Source organism: Lathyrus oleraceus, chromosome 5 (genome assembly GCF_024323335.1).
Source record: "Lathyrus oleraceus cultivar Zhongwan6 chromosome 5, CAAS_Psat_ZW6_1.0, whole genome shotgun sequence".
Taxonomy (NCBI): domain Eukaryota; kingdom Viridiplantae; phylum Streptophyta; class Magnoliopsida; order Fabales; family Fabaceae; genus Lathyrus; species Lathyrus oleraceus.
In genome coordinates, this window is record NC_066583.1 from 180738589 (window position 1) to 180757904 (window position 19316).

Here is a 19316-nt window from a genome sequence, read left to right on the forward strand (position 1 = left end):
TTTCTAAATGGTGACTTAAAGGAAGAAGTGTATATGGCTCAACCTGAAGGTTTTGTTACTGCAGGAAAAGAAAATTTAGTGTATAAATTAAAGAAGTCAATATATGGATTAAAGCAGGCTTCTAGACAATGGTATCTTAAATTTAACAATACTATTTTGTCATATGGTTTTGTAGAGAACACTGTAGATCGGTGTATCTATATGAAGGCCAGTGGGAGCAAATTCATAATTTTAGTCTTATATGTTGATGATATTTTACTTGCTGCCAATGATTTTGCTTTGTTACATGATGTAAAGAAGTTTCTCTCCAATAAATTTGAAATGAAGGATATGGGTGAGGCATCATATGTGATAGGAATAGAAATATTCCGTAATAGATCACAAGGACTATTGGGAATGTCTCAGAAAGGCTATATAAATAAAATTTTAGAGAGATTCAGAATGGACAAATGCTCTGGAGGGACAGTTCCTATTCAGAAAGGGGACAAGTTTAGTCAAATGCAATGTCCCAAAAATGAATTAGAGCGAAAAGAAATGGAGTCTATTCCATATGCATCAGTGGTTGGGAGCTTGATGTATGCCCAAACATGTACCCGACCGGATATTAGTTTTGCTGTTGGTATGTTAGGTCGATATCAAAGTAATCCTGGAATGGATCACTGGAAAGCTGCAAAGAAAGTTCTTAGGTACTTACAAGGAACCAAAGATTACATGCTCACATATAGAAGGTCAGATCACCTTGAAGTGGTTGGTTACTCAGATTCAGACTTTGCAGGATGTGTGGACTCAAGAAAATCCACATTTGGATATGTTTTTCTTCTGCCTGGAGGAGAAATATCATGGAAGAGTGGAAAACAGTCCATCATTGCTACCTCTACTATGGAGGCAGAATTTGTGGCATGCTTTGAGGCCACAATTCAATCATTATGGTTGCGGAACTTCACCTTAGGGCTTGGTATTGTCGACAGTATAGCTAGGCCGCTAAGGATTTATTGTGATAATTCTGCAGCTGTGTTCTTCTCTAAGAATTATAAATATTCCAAAGGTGCTAAACACATGGAATTGAAATACTTATAAGTGAAAGAAGAAGTGCAGAAACAAAAGGTGTCATTTGAACATATTGGAACAGATTTAATGATAGCAGATCCGTTAACTAAAGGTTTACCGCCCAAAACATTTATTGGTCATGTAGAAAGGATGGGCATTATGTAAAAGTCCTTGTTAACATTGTATTATTTTTGGTATATATACAAATATAGTTTAATGTTCGTATTGTATGACAATTGTGAATTCAATTAAAGTTATGTTTCTGTTGAGTTTTGACATCCATATTATATTATACATGTTATTGTAATATGTGATGACTAGGTGTCTTTGAAAAGACATGAGAGACACATTATTGTATCCCCTAAAGTTATTTGAATTGAATTGATTCGTGATACATGGAAGGAATCAAGTTGATGAATAATTTGTGACCGCCATGATCCGATCATTTCAATTTATTAAAGATAATAACTTGGTGCTTTCAATGAATGGTGCACAATTATGGTATAAGATTGAAACATCAAGATGTCACATGAGTCAAGTGGGAGACTGTTGGATTAATTTATTATTAATTAGGTGTGACTCATGTAAACAATATTTGGCTTAAATAAAAGACACCTAAATGTGATGATTATTTTGGTAGATGGATAATTAAGTCAATGGGATTTTATTTTGAAATTCAAAATACAAATCCCTCTTCTCTCTCTTCATGACTGTTGGGACATGACTCTTGGGGTGGAATATGACTGTTGGAATAAAGTGTCTATAAAGGGACACATTTAGGCAACCAACACCAACTTTTCTCATTCCTTCTCATTTCCTCACAAATACACAAAAGTATCTTCATCATCAAAGATACAAATAAGGAAGAAGGAAGAGAGGAGAAAACAATTGCAAACAAGGATCAATAAATCACACAAGAATCGACGTCATGGATCCGGGTACGTTGTTACGGTTTTATTTATAGAATCTAAAAACACTGTGAAACTCATGATATCAAGATCCAAAACATAAAAAAATTTGCTAACAGAATAAACCAATGAAATCAATAATAAGACCAATGTACCTAATTCAAATTATGAGTAGGCCGATTGAGTTGCATAAGAACTACTTCCAAGATAAAGAAGACAACATATGTACCTGAAGGACTATGTCATAGGTAAATAACCTACATAAGGTATGCAAATACACACTTTAGCCATTTTTAGCACAAATGATTATCCAAGAACAAGAAGATTTCAAATTGAAGGGAAGCCATGGATCAATATATAAAATTAATAGAAAAGAACAACATATGGGAGCTAAAAAGTTTACCATCAATGTATAGAAATATTGGTATCAAATGCATATTCAAAATAAAGAACAATGGAAATAGGGTTTTTGAAAAGTACAAAGAAAGACTAGAGGAAAAGGGATAATCTCCATAGTATGGAATAAATTGTGATGAATTTTTCCTCCAGTAACTAGATATGTAACTTGATGGCAGGCCATTATTGCATGAATTCGGTCTAAGAAACAGATCAAAATAAGTTAAAGAGGGGCAAAAATGAAGAATAAAGACCAAAGAATGAGGAAAAATAGCTAAGTGTGAAGAAATTGAACTTAGTGAAAAATCAGGTGAAATGGAGCAAAACTGTGTAGCCACTGGAATAATCACGTGCAATATCGTGCGCGTGATAGGGACATAAAGGCTGCATCGCGCGATGCAGGACATCACGCGCGCGATGAATCCTTTTTCTGGGATTTTTTGACGCGTTCTAGTCCATTCTGAAGGCTATCAAAGGGGATTTTCTGCACTTTCCCAAGGGTTACAAAAATTGTCACCAGAAATACGGTTTTTACAACATCAAGGGTGATTTTGCGAGTATTTAAAGCCATTGGAGGTCAATCCTTCAAGGAGTCTCATATGAAATTTTATTCTTAATTTTTTTTGGTATTATATTTTGAATTATGATTAGCTAAACTCCTCTTAGTTAGGTTGTGTTTTGATGAACCTGTTTCAATATTGTTGAGAAATATGTTGATTTGACTTTGCATGATTTCTTTGATCTATAATTATATGCAATTATTTCTTATCCGTAATGTTTTTATGGATTATTTCTTATTGCATCTGCACATCCACGTGCCCTAATCATCCATCATTATATATCCATTTACAATTGTATCCTCAAATAAGCACATTTATTCAAAAGGTTTTGCTAATTATGATACAAAGGTGGTGTTGGCACAACAATGATGTTTGGTTCGTTCCTTACAGATCAAGTCACGTGGAACTCTAATCTTTGGTATATGCTGGTAGTTGTATTGACTATATCATGGCATTGGATATTGAGGTTACTTGAGGTTATCTCGGTCTTTGATTTATTTGATTCATGGCACAGCAGTTCATTCAAGTCAAAGAAATCAGATTCAAGATTTATTAAAGCGCAAGTCCAAAATACAAGACATGATTTATTTTAAAAAGTCATTTCAGTACAAAACATTCAACATTCTTCTACAAAAAGCCAAAAGAAAACAAGTTCACCAATTACATCCCCATTCCATCTCTTGTGTTTCTCAAAAGCTCCAAGTGTCAGAGTTGCTCCATGACCGAGTCTTGAGTCGTGAACATCGTGCTCCATGCCCTTGACCAACAAAAAGCCTTGATCATATTAATCCTACAAAATCACACACATAATGAGAAAAGCCAAGCCATTATGCTTCACACATGAGCCCATGCATCAAAACAAGAAGAAAAAACCAATATTCGAGTTGGTAACCGGTTACCATGTTTTGGGTAACCAGTTACACATATTTCATCTCCCCAAAAATGCTCTTTCTACGTATTGGTAACCGGTTACACAAAACAGTGTAACCGGTTACGCCTGTGATTTCAGCACTTTCAACAGCCTATTTTCTCCTATTTTCCTGTATGTAACCGGTTACGCAAAACCTGGTAACCAGTTACACCTACAATTTTTTTAGTTCCATCCTGCATAACTCATCATAAAAGCATTCTAATTCCAAACCTAGTCTAGTAACATTGCACATAACATACCAATTTATAGTCAATAACATAATGCAACAACACATAGCATTCATATCTTTGAGCCAAGCATCAATGTAATATCACTTACACTCACCAACACTTGAACTACACTAATTCTAACACACTAACATTCATCAAAGCTCTAACACATGAGCTACACTAACATCACTTAACTGCCATAACAATGCCAACTAACATTTAAAAGAAAATACAATACCATTAACTTCATAACCAATTTGTTCATTGATTCACTTAACACTAACTGTTTCCCTAACTTCCAACTACCGTTGTCCGAAAAAACTGACTGAAACGGTTAGAACTTTCATCTATATGATCTCACACTCTCTTCAATCTCAAGGGAGAAAGGAACCATTTTTCTCTGAAATTTTTGCACTCAAAACATATTTTTTTCTCTAACTTCATCTTCTCCAATTCACCTTCCTCACCAAAGCTCTTCCACCATTGGGGCAAGCTTCACATTGAAGTTTTTTCACCATTTGAGCTAAGCTTCTACATCCTACACTACTATAATCAACAGCAACAACAACAATTATTTTCAATTCCAAATTTTTTAGAGTTGATTTTTAGGAAGAAGAAGTTCATTGGAGAAGAAGAATATTGAAGGTTCATAGGGACTTACCTTTGGTTTTCTTCATCTTCATCATTTGCAAATTCCAACAATTTCCAAGATAATTCTCTGTCTTGCAGGTCGGTGAATTTTTCATTCTCCTTTGTTTGCTGAAAATTTGATACCACCATGTAACCCTTGCATAGGAGAATCAAAGCCTCGAGTTATGGTGGCATGATTCTCCTCCATCTCCATTTAATATTAGTTTTCATAGTTAGGGTTCGTCACTTTTTTGCTCCAATTCGGAAAATTGTGCAATCTTTGATAAAAATTGATGAGAGGTTATGACAGAGGGGATTGAGAGGAGTAATTTGATGGTGCCATTTGGTTGTTCTGGAGACGAAGAAAATTCTGGTATAAGTGCTTTTGGAGAAAAGTTGCATGAAAATGATGTGAGGAAGAAGATGAATTTGTTGTTTTTTACTTTCTTTCCTCCCTTTCCAATTTTTGTTTGGGCCTTAATGCACCATAGGCCCATTGTTTTACTATCTGCAGCTCTGTTTTGTTCAACAACATCCTTGATGAACCCAACAACTACACTTGACCTTGGGTCTCAATCTATTAGGCCCAATGGCTCTGTTTCTAGGCCACATTCCCCTCTGGCCTGCACACCCCTCTGCAGTAGCTTATTTTTGTTGAATCAAAGCTTGTTTTCTTTAAATATTTTGTTACATTTTTTTATGCTTTAATTCATTTTAATGCATGTTAATACTTGTTTCTACATATTATTTTGACATAAAAAATTCTTAGAAAATTAAATAAAAAATAATTACAATGCATGTTAGTTAATTAGATTTTAATTACGATTAATTTTAGATTTGTTCCTTTGATTAGAAATTAATACACATATGTTCACTTTAATTTTAGATTAACTTGTAGAAATTAAGCAATGTTAACATCTTAATTTTATATATTTAATTAAAATTCATGTGCTTTCATAACTTGATCCACGCCTTAAGTGAACGATTGATCAAAGTAAAATTTAATCAATTAATCATTTCTCATTATGTCTAACCCTTCTGTCCAGCCAAGTGATCAGAAGCCTCTCGATCACTTGATAGGACAGGTCCTCTAGGCTTGCATAACAATGGACATCTCAAGACCTCACCTCAAGTTCAGGACTTCACCCTCAAGTCAAATCAAGATTGCACAATCAAGACCTTGAAGATATTGAACATAGAGACTAGAGCATTGTTTAAAGCACAATAAAAATAATCTATTTCAACGCTTGTCAATCATGATGAGAATTACACGCTACGATCCTTAAGCAACGGAGAATGATGAAAGGGGATTTTTCCTATCCTTGTCTAAAGTACCTCTGCGTACGAGGCATATGCCCTAGTTATTCGGAGTATTCGCCATCGTTCATAGACTTTAGTGCAATTCAAGTCAAATGATTGTCAAGTCCACTTCCCCATAGGCAGCATTTCTACACTTCAACATTGTAACATTGCTTCACCAATAATACTCTCTTCTTTGGACAAAACATTACATTCTTTGGACTTCCATATATTCTTTAGTTTAATCACCTCATGGTTAAGCACTCATCTCTGAATCAACTTCTGCATCAATTGCCCTATAGGGTTACATACTCTGGTAACTTTCATGCATTGCCCTGTGGAGCCTCATGCTCTAGAAAACCCTTTTTCTTTTATTTTTCCCTATAGAGTTACATACTCTGGAAAACTTTCATGCATTTTCCTGTGGAGTTTCATGCTCTGACAAACTCTCATTCATTTCCTTTTGAAGCCTCGTGCTTTGGAGACTCTCGTGCATTTCCCTGTGGAGTTACATACTCTGGCAACTTTCATTCATTTTCTTGTGGAGCTTCATGCTCTGGAAACCCCCTTTGTAGGTCTTAATCCTGGGATCTAGGCAAAATCCTACATTTCTTCATTAGCCATATTCTTTGATTTAGACATCCTACTCTATGGATCCAAACAACACAACTCTTGGTTCAAACCATACTTTCACCACACACATACGAAACTCTTACCATTCAAACCACACTTTCTATTCCAGCTTTTCTCTTTCTTTTCTATTTCAATCAACTCTTTCTTTTCCTTTTGACATTTAACCTTTTTTGCCAAAAAAAACTTTTCTTTTATTTTCATAAAAGAACTTTTATAATCTGTTCCTTAGCAATCAGACCAAAAGCTTAGAGCATCTAAACTAGGATCAATTCAGCTAATGTTTACACATTTCTAGGATAGGATTATAATTGTTACCTAAAAACAACCAACACACACTTATTTTCTACTCTTAACTATGGAACTCTAATTTTCTCATTCCACTATTAGGATATGTAGGCACGAGGGTCCCAATCCTCAGCAAGCACCCTAATTATTAAACATTTTCTCCTTTATCCATTTATAAGTAACCTTTAGATAGTAACACCCATCTGAGTAAAGAATAATCAAAGTGGTTCCCATTGAGTACAACGGATGTGAGGGGTGCTAATACCTATCCCTTACATAACCGATTTCCTTACCCTTTTTCTCTTCCCTTGGGTTTTATCGATGTTTTCCCGTTCCTTCGAGAATAAATAATTTCGATGGTGACTCTGTTGTATATTCGAGCATGCAATGCGCTTAGGTATTTTTCGCGGCGCGATGTCTTGATTTCTCAATCTCAATGCATCGTTAATTCCATTGCATCATGTTTCAGAGGTTCAGAGGGTGGCAATCAATAGTACTATCGTCATCTAAATTTTTGTAGGGTTTTAATTGTAATTGAGAATCAAAATTAAATGGTCCAAGAGAGATTCATTTGCATCTGATTGTCTATTCACGATTATTCAATCAGTAATTTAATGCATTCATCGGACATTTGCAGTTTTACTCATCACAACATGCATTTCATTCTGCATATTTATTTAAAATTTCACTCAAAATAATTTTTCGATCTACATACAGATCGGTTGAATCGTTTCTCAACTGTAAGTCGAATTAACGGAGAAAAATGTTCAAAGTTGCAAGTATGTTTTTGGGTTGCACCATGTTCAATTTCATGTTTGAAACAATGTCTTTCTCTTCATCCTTAAGGCGAAATGCAATGGGATGACCTATTAACTTGCGACACATGTCATGATTATGTATACCACAAATCACATTAAATATCCATGTATTATTTACCATAAAGTATTCGTGCAACTTAATAGGGCACTCACATTTCCTTGAACCAGTGCCATGTTGTTTCAACTTCCATATAGGATTTGTGTACTTGCCACTTCTTTCGCAACTCAGAGTCAGAAATGTGTGTCTTCTATCATAACCATTATCTGACCTTTTGATTACAATGCCAAATCCTAATTTCCCAGCCTCTGTATGGATCCATTGGAGCATCTGATCACGAACAACAAACTCTTGTTCATTTGTAAATTATTTACCAACATCTACCTTGACATTAACTAGTTTGGAAACCATAGACATAGTTGCTTTGGGAAAAACATTAGAAATGTATTTTCAACATAATTAAAAAATGTCCAAATTCAACCTTAAACTAATATGGAAATATAGTTTCGTGTGACATTCAACATAAATCTGGAAATGTACTTTCGGACGCAACTTCATTTTTTTCATAGCAAAAAACAGATTAAGGGAAGTCAAGAGGAAGGAAATACATGTACATTACCTTAAATTCCAGCTTCTTTTGCTTCTTTTGATGTGAAAAAAATAGAGAAATGTTGTTTTGAAGTAGAAATGTTGATTGAGTGTGGAAGGAGGTTTTGGTAGGATTTGAAGAAAAATATGGTGGTATGATCATGAAGGAAGCAAACACGGAATGTGGTGTTTTATTAAATTTCCTGCTTGGCAATTTCGGAAATGCACTTCTGGAATAATAAGTCAGTTGTAAAATACATGCAAGGTGGTGTTTTTTCAAATTCCCGCTTTACAAATATGGAAATGTACTTTCGTATTTGTCATTGATTTGTTAAATTAACAAAATCATAGCAAGATTTATCCGGAGATACACTTTCGGACTAGTTTTTGGAAAAATGTGGATGTGTCTCACTTAAAACGTGTTTTGGTGTAAAAAATATGCGTCCGGAGATGTGTTTCTAGAATTAAGAGGGGCATTTTCGGATTTCCATAGAGTGACTTTCCACCACTAAAGGTAGGATAAGCAATGCCCTTATGACATAGGAGAGGGAAAGAGAATTAGGCAAAGTCCAATTCTCATCACGAGAAGATTCAATCTATATTCTTAATAGATATTAGTGTAGATTGAACAACATGGGACAAATAACATCAGATTATTTGTATCCTTGACTACTAATTATGATATGACACATTTTAGTCATGCAACAAATATATTTGGAACAACTTGACCTTAATTATTTTTAAAATTCCTAAATTAAATTTTGTTTATCTCCTTTTCCCTTTTATTTTTTCAAATATAGTGATTATTTAAATGTCTCGTTAAGCCAGCTCAATTGGTAACTATGCAGAGACATCAAATGCTTATGATACTACACTTAAACAAAAAATTTAGAAGTTAATTTCAAATATTATGAACATGAAGTATATTTTAACTTATATTTTCATATATCTTTCTTCACAGACATTATTAATTTTCATGTGCCTACTCACCTAATAGAGAAGATACAATTTTAACATGATTTTAAAATATGAGGATAAAAGAATACACTCACATGATTTGACTATAGCTAAAATACTTTGGTGGCAATATGAGGTGATAACATTGTTAGCTGTAAGTGTTTTGATCTATGTGTTTTAGGTTTCTCCCCTTGTTAAGAATCAATCATAATTAATATGTATCAATTAGAATCAATTGTATTTATTGTATTACTTTATTGTATACAACTCATACAAATATAAATATACCCTAGTGTGATCTCATTAGATACACAACATTATACATAAAATACACTTTCAATATGGTATCATAAGTTAAGGATTTCACGATCCTTTCTTTTGTGCCTTAGAAACCTTGTCTCCCACAATACACAGTTACGATGTAGGTCTCTGTTCTCCTCCACTACGTAATAGATCACTACCGCACTGCCACCACTAGATTCACAACACTCTGAGAAACCCAATGCTGCAACACTCACCTCTGGCTGAGTCACACGCACCCTCTCACGCGACCATAATCATGGCGCGTGAGCCCCATGCGCACTGCATCAGATCCATTTTAAGGAGCATTTTTGCCCCATTTTATTGTTCGTTATGACTGTAATTGTTCTCCCCACAAGTAAGTAACCTTGTTTTCACTTTTTTCAACCATCAACTATCATGGGAGTTCCATCTGCAATCGATTTTGTCACTTTTACCAAAGTTCCACTCGTCCCGTACGAGAAAATAACCAACACAACCAACTACAGTGTATGGTCTGGCGCCGTCAAGTTATAGTTTCATGGTCAAGGACTTGAAGATCACTTGACCAAACAATCAAAGTATATTGATGACTTTCATCACAATAAATGGAAGCAAGTGGATGCCTCTCTATGCATCGTCTTGTGGTTTTCCATATTGCCTAATCTTCAAGCATAATATCAAGCCTTTACCACTTGCTATGAGGTTTAGGAAAAGGATAAGAAAGTTTTCTCAAACGATGTCCATTGTCTCTATAATGTCATACTTAATCTCAACTCTTTGAAATTGGAGAATATTGATATGCAATCGTATCTGAGTAAGCATGATTCGTTGAAGGCTAATTTTTCAACCCTTAATGTCGTTGTTTACAAATGATGCAACAACTCATGAATAACAATGTAGCAAGTTTTTCATGATCATGGAACTTATCTGACTGCCATCAAAACTTGATTTCATATGTAACCAAATTTTATAGGGATCCATTGTTCCTGACTATGAATCAGTTAGTGAACACCTATTACGCTTGGATACTCCTCATGCTTTTGGATAGGTCGCTATTCCATCTCTCATTGAATCATCTGCTCTTGCTTCCCATTACCATGGTCGTGGTGGCTAACGTCGTGGTATTCATTGTAACTATTACAACCTTTACACTCATATGGAATTTGAATGTCATACAAAGGAAAGAGAACAACAAAGACAACCTAGGGTTGTTGTTGTTGCTCAATCCACTATCATTAAAGATGTTACTATTTTGGTCGCCAATTAAAATGAGTTCCTCAAGTTTAAAGCATCCTATCAACCATCGACATCTATTGTTGTTGCTCGGTCTGGTAATTCTGTAGCATTTGTCTATACATCCTCCCGTAGTCCTTGGGCCCTTGACTCCATTGTCTTTAATCATATGACTGGTAATAAATCTCTTTTATCTCACTTGTCTTATTCTGATTTTTTACCTCCTATCACTGTGGAGGATGGCTCTAAAATCAAATTTCAAGGTCTTGGTGAGGCACAACCACTTCCAAATTTGTCTTTAGATTATGTGTTCCATATTCTTGGTTGTCCTTTTAATCTAATATTTGTCAATAAACTCACTCATACTCTTGATTGCTCAGATATTTTTATTAGTAATTTTGTTGATGTTCATAATTGACGTACATGACGAACGGTTAGAGAAAGGAGTGAGTCTGAAGGATTATATCCTTTATCTCCTACGGTGGCATGTGATTCCATTGCTTCTCAATGCCTTACACATCAACATTTGGGTCACCCTATCCTTAATAAATTGTGTCTTTTAGTTCCTAGTTTTTCTAAGCTTTTTTCATTTGAGTGTTAGATGTGTCAATTAGGCAAACATACTCGTCACACTTATTGCCAGCGAGTAAATAAAAGTGTTGCATCACATTTTACTTTAGTTCATTCTGATATTTGGGGTCTTAGTCGTGTCAAGTCATCTTTAGGATATTATTACTTTATAAATTTCATTGATGATTTTTCACGATGTACTTGGTTATTTTTAATGAAAACCCATTCAAATGTTTTTCATATATTCTAAGAATTTCATTCCGAAATTAAAAACCAATTTAACACTTCAATTAAAATTTTCGCACTGATAATGCTCATGAATATACGTCATCCCAATTTCAATCTTTTGTGATATCACGGAGGATTATTCATCAATCATCATGTGCCTACACACCTTAACAAAACGGTGTCACTGAACGGAAGAATCGTCATTTAGTTGAAATTACACGAACTCGTTTACTTCACCACAATGTCCCTTCTCATTTTGGGGGAGATGCTCTTCTCACAACTTGTCACCTTATCAACCAAATGCCCTAAACTATCTTGAGCCCACGCCATGATCTCTATCCCCATTCCTCTTCGCGTCTTTGGTTGCACATGTTTTGTTCATGACCTCAATCCAGGTAAGTACAAACTTTATGTCAAATCTCTCAACTGTATTTTTCTAAGATATTCACGTAAACAAAAGTGATATCGGTGTTTTTGTCCCTAACTTCAACGATACATTGTTTTCTCTGATGTTACATTCTTTGAAACTTCCCCATTTTTCTATGTCTTTGGGTCACCTTATGAGAGTTGTACTTCAAATCTTCAAGATATCCCTTTTATCATCCCCATAGTCATTGAATCCCCTACACCTCCATTATGTGTCTACTAGTGATAGACACACTCTCCATAGAAAGAAAGATATGATATTGATCCACCACCAGCACCATCTTCTGCTCCTCCAGTTACGTCACCAGAACTTGGCCTTCCAATAGCATTATGAAAAGGTATTTGGTCTCATCATTCTAATCCTAAATATGCTTGTGTTATAAATAATGATTGTCTCTCTACTTCCTATGTTTCTTTTGTTTCTGCTTTGGATTTTGTATTTATTCCTAAGTTAACAAGTGAAGATATGACTGATCAGAATCGGCGTAAGATGATGGTAGAAGAAATGGTTTCTTTGCATTCAAATAACACTTGGACATTGTCTCTTTACCTCTGCAAAACTACAATGGGATATTAATGAGTTTATACAATAAAAGTTGGACTAGATGGTCAAATCGATCGTTTCAAAGATTGTTTGATAGCTAAAGGATACACCCAAGTATTTGGTCTCAATTATGGTGACACTTTTCTCTAGTGGTCAAGATCAGTTCAGCCCATCTCTTCCATGCAATGGATGCCATTTACCATCGGTCGCTTCATCAGTTTATACATTAAAAATGTCATTTTACACGGAGAGTTAGAGAAGAAAGTTTATATGGATGAGCCTCTTTTTACTGTTCTTGGAAACTCTTAACTTGTTTGTCGGCTTCAGTGTTCTCTTTATGGTTTAAAACAGTCCCCACATGCTTGATTTGGATGCTTAAGATCTACCTTGATATAGTTTAGTATGACTAGATGTGAAGCAAATCAATTTTTTCTTCCTTCACTCCTCTACCGATCGGCGTATCTTTATTGTTTTTTATGTTGATGACATTGTCATCACTAGAGACGACCCTAATGGTATCCAGCGACTAAAAACTCATCTTTTCAAAAACCTTCAGACAAAAGATTTTGGTCCACTCAAATACTTCTTAGGCATTGAAGTTGCTCAGTCCTCATCAGGCATTGCAAATAACCAACGTAAGTATGTATTAGACATTCTAAGTGAAATTGGTATGCTTGATTGTCGTCCTATTGATACTCCTATGGATCCTAACGTTAAGCTTCTTCCGGGTCAGGGACTCATTGAAAGATCCAAAAAGATATTGATGTCTTATGGGTAGACTCAATTATCTTACTGTCATCAGGTCGGATATTACATTTGCAGTGAGCATTGTGAGGCAATTTATGAGTGTTCCTTGTGATAGTCACATTGGAATGCAGTTATTAAGACACACGCACGCACACACACACACGCATGCACGCACGCACACACACACACACACATACACACACACACACACACACACACACACACACACACACACACACACACACACACACACACACACACACACATATATATATATATATATATATATATATATATATATATAAAGAATGCACCATGAAAACAACTATTAAATGAAGATAATGGTGATGCTAAAATCACTTGTTGTTCAGATGCAGATTGGGTCGGATCATCGTCAAATAGGAGATCCATTTTTGAATATTGTGTTCTTATTTGAGAAAATATGATCTCGTCGAAAAACAAGAAACAAAAGACAATTGCACTTTCTAGTGCTGAAGTCAAATACCGTGATACGGCAACAACCCCAAAGCAGCACATGTGACTTAAAAATTTACTTAGAGTTCAGGTTGTGAGATCTTCAGACCACAAAACTCATATGTGACAATCAAGTAGCATTTCATGTTGCATCCAATCCGATTTTTCATGAACAAAGCAAACACATAGAAATAGATTGTCATTATATAAGAGACAAAGTACTTTCAAGAGAAATAATCATAAATTTCATCAAATCTAAAGACCTATTGATTGATATGTTTTCACTAAGTCTCTCAATGGTTCTCGAGTGGATTTCATTTGTAACAAGCTCGACTCATATGACATATATGATCCAACTTGAGAGAGAGTGTTAAGAATCAATCATCATCAATGTGTATCAATTAAAATCAATTATATTTATTGTATTACCCTATTGTATACAACTCATACGAATATAAATATACCTAGTGTGATCTCTTTAGATAAACAACATTATTAAGAAAATACTCTTTCAATATCCCATATCTTAGTGTGATCTCTTTAGATAAACAACATTATTAAGAAAATACTCTTTCAATATCCCATATCTTACATTTATAACAAGTTCGACTCATATGACATATATGATCCAACTTGAGAGAGAGGATTAAGAATCAATCATCATCAATGTATGTTAATTAAAATCAATTATATTTATTGTATTACCTTATTGTATACCACGCTTACAAATAGAAATATTCCTAGTGTGATCTCTTTAGGTAGACAATATTATTAAGAAAATACTCTTTCAATATCCCGTACCTTGGTGAGTTCATGGGACTCAGCTCACAAACTTTATTTCATCAAAAAGAAATTAAGACTTTTGCGACAAAATTCTTTTGAAAAGCCAAAATAAGTATTTGAATTAGATTATTTATATATTGTAAATAAATAGTCAATATACTTTAAAAGAAAACAACAGGATATTTTCTAAACCAAGTAGATTCTAAGATGTGTGACATGTACACTTAATATAATACAGGCAGAAAGTTAAGAAGTATGTGTCTGGTTATGTACATGACTAGTATGCTATTGAATCTATAAAGAAAGCTGTGATGAAAACCAGATTCCAACGGACACAATTCCAACCGTGGCGACGGCTTGGACAAGCTCAAATATGACATTTTGTTTCTGCAGTGGCACATTCTTCCAATCTGTCTTCCTGCAAGCACTCAATATAAGACACAACAGGATAGCGATAGCCAGTAATAGAACCTAATTGAAGTCCAAAATCATAATTACATTGACAAAATACATACCCTAGATCGGCAATTATAATGCTGACATTATCCTGTGTACGTTGGTCCTGCAGAGTGTATGATACTGAATTACTAAAACTGTAGTGTCAATATAATAAGTTCGTGATAATAACCGTGACAAAATTTATTAAATCTTACCAAAACAACTTGTGCAAGGGATTCACAAGCTAGCTGAGGTATGAACAGAGTGTTATTGCTGCCACATCGATGGTTTATCGATATGAATTAAAATGTCTCAAACATAATAAAGTCTTAGATATACCTGTGTGTTTCCATGTTTTCGTAGTTGCTCCCTCACAAAGGAAACTGCATCTGAGCTGCAAGGGTAGCAAGATTGTGAAGGTAACAGAACAAAAAAAAGTAGCAGAAATGATTTTGAGGATCATGCAAATGCAATCGACCTGCTCATGTAATCCCATAAGCCATCGGATGCTAAGACTACAAATTCTGCATCTGAGCCAAGAGCTACTTGATAAATATCAGGGCGTGCAACAACCAAGTCGTTGTTGAATTGTACACTGGTCGAAAGAAATCATTAATATCAAAACATAGGAGTTTCTAAAGTTAGTTAAATGTCAAATTTAATATAATACAACCGACAATTAAGAAAGCATGAAACAATTGTTAAGACATGCGCTAGATTACCTACCGAGAAATGAACTTTTCTGTCCATCTTCCTTCCTGAACTCCTTTTCTTAGCATCCTTTTCACGTGTAAAAGGTAGATAGATAACAATTAGGAAACACTTTGACAGTCATAGAATAAATTCCTTTATAATACTAGAAGGAATGATGTGGAGATTAAGGACGGTACTCATTCTTCTTCGTTTTGAATCGAATGTCCCCAAATGCACGAGATACAGCAATATCTCCACAAATCCTACCATTGACAATCTAGACACAAGGCAATACACATTTAAGTAATTATCAGCCCATATGCAAATGTGCTTTTATTATAAAGAAAATATATTTCATGTTGCTTGGAAATAGTGTCTGCAACAGCCGAACCAAAATAAACCATAAAACTTGGAAATGGTTAATGGCTTTATGCTCCATAAAACATCAGGTTAATTGGTTCACATCCCGATTTGTCACAACTCAGAATTTTCATTTTAATTATATAGAAATACAACCACATAAGTTAGCCAAACTCAAAGAGCATATAAAAAAAATGAAGGAACAAGGAAAACACACCCATCCACCTGCTTCTCTGATTCTTTTGATTTCTTGAAGAGAAGCCTTGTTGCTCCCATAGGGACGGTGAGGACTAGTCAGCAATTCTGGTTTTCCAGATCTGCATAAAACCTACAAGAATAAAATAGCTTAAATAGAAGTCATGCGATTTTGATGACATTCAATTCAATCCCCTAGATATCCTAATTGAATGAAAAATATCAGAATATCCTGTGATAGATTTTTTCTTAATAAGTCTTTTAAACAGAAAAGCATATAAAGAAGAAGCCCTAGTCAGATGCATGAAGCCTTGTGAATTGTACTAAAGTGGAGGGACTAATGGAATATGTATTTGTTTGTTACGATTGATATTGAATCCATGTGAGACTCTAGTATACACAACCACTGCCACAAGGTACACATATACATAACGGCTTCTTTATAATAAAGGCCCATCGACCCATCCCTAAAAGTCATAAATTCCCTCATTCAACTTCTTTATATCTCATGTAAGCCAGTAACCTCACTCATAGCAAAATCATCATACTGTCCAAATAGGGAAAAATATTGGTGTCCGGCATGTATCCAACATCGGTCCGAGTCTAATATTTCCCAATATGTACCTAAATAGTATCCAATAATATTCTTTAATCTCTTCAAAAATATTTTCCTAGATACTTTTCAGATACATTGTCAATATTTCTTACCAACTAAAGACACCAATGTCATTTGGATACGACACATCACGTATTGTGATGACCACCACATGATACTACTTATATATTCATGCACTAATGAGCAATTCGCAATGTGAACGTCTTGTTATAAACATTGTGCATTTTTTGTGTTTATACACATTTTTGTTGATGCATTTTGGCTGCTGTCATATCTTGATATTTGAAATTTCGCATATCGTTTTGTATCATATTGCTATCCCTATAGTACTATATATTCGGATTCTTAGTGTATGATGTGAGAGGCACAATAAAGATGAATAATAATAATACATACCACAGATGAGTCACCAATATGTGAAATTAGCAGCTTATTATCCCCAAGGAATATGGCAGTCGCTGTAGCACCTGACTCATCCTCCTCTTCCCCTTTCATTTCAAGCCTTTAAAAACAAAATACTGTCTAAAGTCTAAACCTTCAATGTAATCATACCAAATCTAGAATCATTTAGAAACTATTGAATTAGACACATTTTATGAAGACAGTATGTATTAATTGGCTTACCATTTTAACAAACTTGTATCCGCCTTTGCAAATGCCTGTTTTATTGCTTCTTCAACAGCTTTGAAATCTTTCCCAAGCAATAGTAATCCACCTTGTAGAGCTTCATAACACTCCTTGTATAGTTCATCCCTGTAATTGGCCCCCAAAAAAACAGATTGTGTATTTGGTCTTACAGTAGCGATTACGGTATCAAATTTGACAATACTAAAATCAGCTTATGTTTGACGGAAATTTTACCCTAAGCGTTATATTGATTGGCTTTTGTTAGAGATATTAACATCAGTTACAAATTAGTTGCAATTTAGTTACAAATTGGTTACAATAGATGAGAGTACTTATTAGTTGTAAGTTAGTTACAATTGGTTACACCAATGAGAGTTAGCTATTAGTTGCAAGTTAGTTACAAAATTTTAAATGTTAGTTATAAGAGTTGGATTATAATCAAATCAATTTTCATTGGAAGTTATTTATATCACAAGCTGACCTTAAACACATATAATTAATTAAGCTAGCATAATCAATTTAGAATTAACACAAATCAGACATGATTAATAAACCTAACAAAAACCTGAGAAACTGGACAGAAGCAAACCCTCCATGGCCATCAAATACAGCAGCGAAAGAAAAACCTTGGAGACTATTAGGTCGAAGAACAATATCATCTTCCATTTCTTCGCGGGGACCTTGCAAGGAAACGGATCCCCATCTAATAGGAGGAGAGTCCGTCAAAGATGAAGGTGCATCAATGGCTATGGCAGAGTAGCACCGGCTTCTTCGGTTGTTGGTAACGGCACTGAAGATGTTTATGGTTTTATTTCTGTTAATAGTTTTGGATTTGGAAGAGGTGGAGCAGCGTTTATGGAGCTTGGTTAGGAGGAATCTTTGTATTTGTGGAGTTGACAACGCCATCACCTAGAGATTTTTCAAAGTTTGAAGCTCTGAAGGTGAAGGGTTCTCTCTCAGTTGTGAGTTAGATAAATGGGTTAATACAAGCCTCTAACTGATTTTAACGGATTGGATTCTCTCTGGTTGGATATGGTGTCATCAGATTTACTCTTCTAAGTACCTCTTTAACCTTCAAATTTTAATCTAAACTTTTTAAAATAAATTATATTTTTTTACTATAATTTTTATTGGATGATATTTTATTCTAAAATTAATTTTAATACATTTGATTTATTTTGATTAGAATTTATTTAAATTAAATTACTTATGTTAAATCAATTCAATTGATAAGAATATATAAACATGAATCGTAGTCAGTAAATTATAACCGTTGGATATTGGAACAAGTTTGACTTTTATTTTTAAAATCTATAAAATAGTGCAAACGGGTTATGGTGATGAATCGACGGTGTAAAATATTTTACACGGATAATACATATTAATTAATCTCATAAAAAATTATTTCAGCATAAAATTACTTAGATTAAAATTAAAATTTATAGTTTTTAAGTGTTAATAAAATTTTTTATTAAAATGTATTGTTTAATTCACTTTAATGTAAATATAACCAAACATAAATTACTTAATATTTAAATGATTTTTGGTTAGAATTATTTTTGTGTAATTGATTCTCAAAATCAAATATACACTATCTAAAATATGAAAAACAAATAATCGGGAATGATGATTTGATTCAATTTTTTGGATTTTTATTCAAACGTGTCAATTATATAGAACAGACGACGTAGGTTTTAATTAAATATAATTTATTTATTTTTAAAGATTGATTTATAAATATCAATGGTAGGATATTTTAAATGAAGAATTTCAGCATTTAACTACTTAAAAAAATTATTTAAGTGTTCATGTAATTTTTTATTAAAATCTATTCTTTAATT

The 19316-nt window shown here is 34.1% G+C and overlaps 1 protein-coding gene across 1 annotated transcript; it reads right to left on the bottom strand.

The window, feature by feature from the left end:
• Window positions 1-14726: 14726 nt before the first annotated feature.
• Window positions 14727-18502, bottom strand: LOC127081851 (protein phosphatase 2C 57). Its single transcript, XM_051022077.1, is given in 12 exon segments — window positions 14727-14864; window positions 14867-14964; window positions 15062-15108; window positions 15200-15232; window positions 15324-15378; window positions 15463-15579; window positions 15711-15764; window positions 15875-15954; window positions 16255-16365; window positions 17245-17350; window positions 17473-17601; window positions 18041-18502. Coding segments are annotated over 12 exon segments (1212 nt in total). The 5' UTR covers window positions 18382-18502; the 3' UTR covers window positions 14727-14823.
• Between the last annotated feature and the right edge of the window lie 814 nt (window positions 18503-19316).